General features: G+C 60.6%; 1 protein-coding gene across 1 annotated transcript in view; it reads left to right on the forward strand.

The window, feature by feature from the left end:
- Positions 1-821, forward strand: part of LOC103616394 (otoferlin-like) — a 76,415-nt gene extending 75,594 nt beyond the window's left edge. Inside the window, 2 exon segments of the mRNA XM_008634595.2 lie at positions 279-452; positions 605-821. Of these exon segments, the coding sequence (XP_008632817.2) occupies positions 279-452; positions 605-709 (279 nt within the window). The 3' untranslated portion in view covers positions 710-821.
- Positions 822-1,039: the final 218 nt, after the last annotated feature.

A 1,039-nucleotide genomic window follows, 5' to 3' on the forward strand; every position in this document is an offset into this window, starting at 1 on the left:
CTGGAGGTGGCACTCAGTGCTCTGGGCTGGGGACAAGGTGGGCATCGGGCACAGGTTGCACGTGGTGGTCTCAGAGGTCTTTTCCAACATTCATGATCCCTTCATTCTGAGATCCCTTTTCTCCACTCCTCCTGTAGCCAAGACACCAGGTTTTTCCTTCCCAGAGCTGGTTCAAAGCTGCTCCCCAGGGCAGGAGATGCTGGTCCAGCCCCTCTCCAGGCAAGGACTTGGCCTTTTTGGGGTGCCAACCTCTGTGCTCCCCTTTGTCCTGCCAGCAGATTGAGCTGGACCTGACCCGCTTCCCCCGGGGAGCCAAGACATCCAAGCAGTGCAGCCTGGAGATGGTGACCAACGAGGCCGAGCTGCCCATGATCTCCATCTTCAAGCAGAAGCGGGTCAAGGGCTGGTGGCCGTTTGTGGCCAGAGACGAGAACGATGAGCTGGAGATCACCGTAAGGATGGGGGAAAGGGAGGGTTTGCCTCCTGGGGACTGCACTCTTTGCGCTTCCCCCCACATGGGTTCGTTCCCTCGGGACCCCTCTGCCCTGGGGGATGGAGGTGGGAGCGTGTCCCAGGCCTCAGCACAGCTCTCTGCTCCCTGCAGGGAAAAGTCGAAGCTGAGCTGCACCTTCTGACAGCAGAGGAGGCTGAGAAATCCCCTGCTGGGCTGGCCCGAAACGAGCCTGATCCCCTGGAGAAACCCAAGTGAGCAGGAAAAGCCTCTGCAGCAGAGACCTGGGATTATGGGCTTCTACTCCCACCTGGAGTGCTGCATCCAGATGTGGGCCCCAAAACAAGGAAGACATGGACCTGTTGGAATGGCTCCAGAGGAGGCCCCGGAGCTGCTCCAGGGCTGGAGCCCCTCTGCTCTGCAGCCAGGCTGGGAGAGCTGGGGGTGCTCACCTGGAGAAGAGAAGGATCCAGGGAGAGCTCAGAGCCCCTTGCAGGGCCTAAAGGGGCTCCAGGAGAGCTGGAGAGGGACTGGGGACAAGGCATGGAGGGACAGGACACAGGGAATGGCTTCCCACTGCCAGAGGGC

This window comes from Corvus brachyrhynchos, unplaced genomic scaffold (assembly GCF_000691975.1).
Source record: "Corvus brachyrhynchos isolate BGI_N302 unplaced genomic scaffold, ASM69197v1 scaffold420, whole genome shotgun sequence".
Taxonomy (NCBI): domain Eukaryota; kingdom Metazoa; phylum Chordata; class Aves; order Passeriformes; family Corvidae; genus Corvus; species Corvus brachyrhynchos.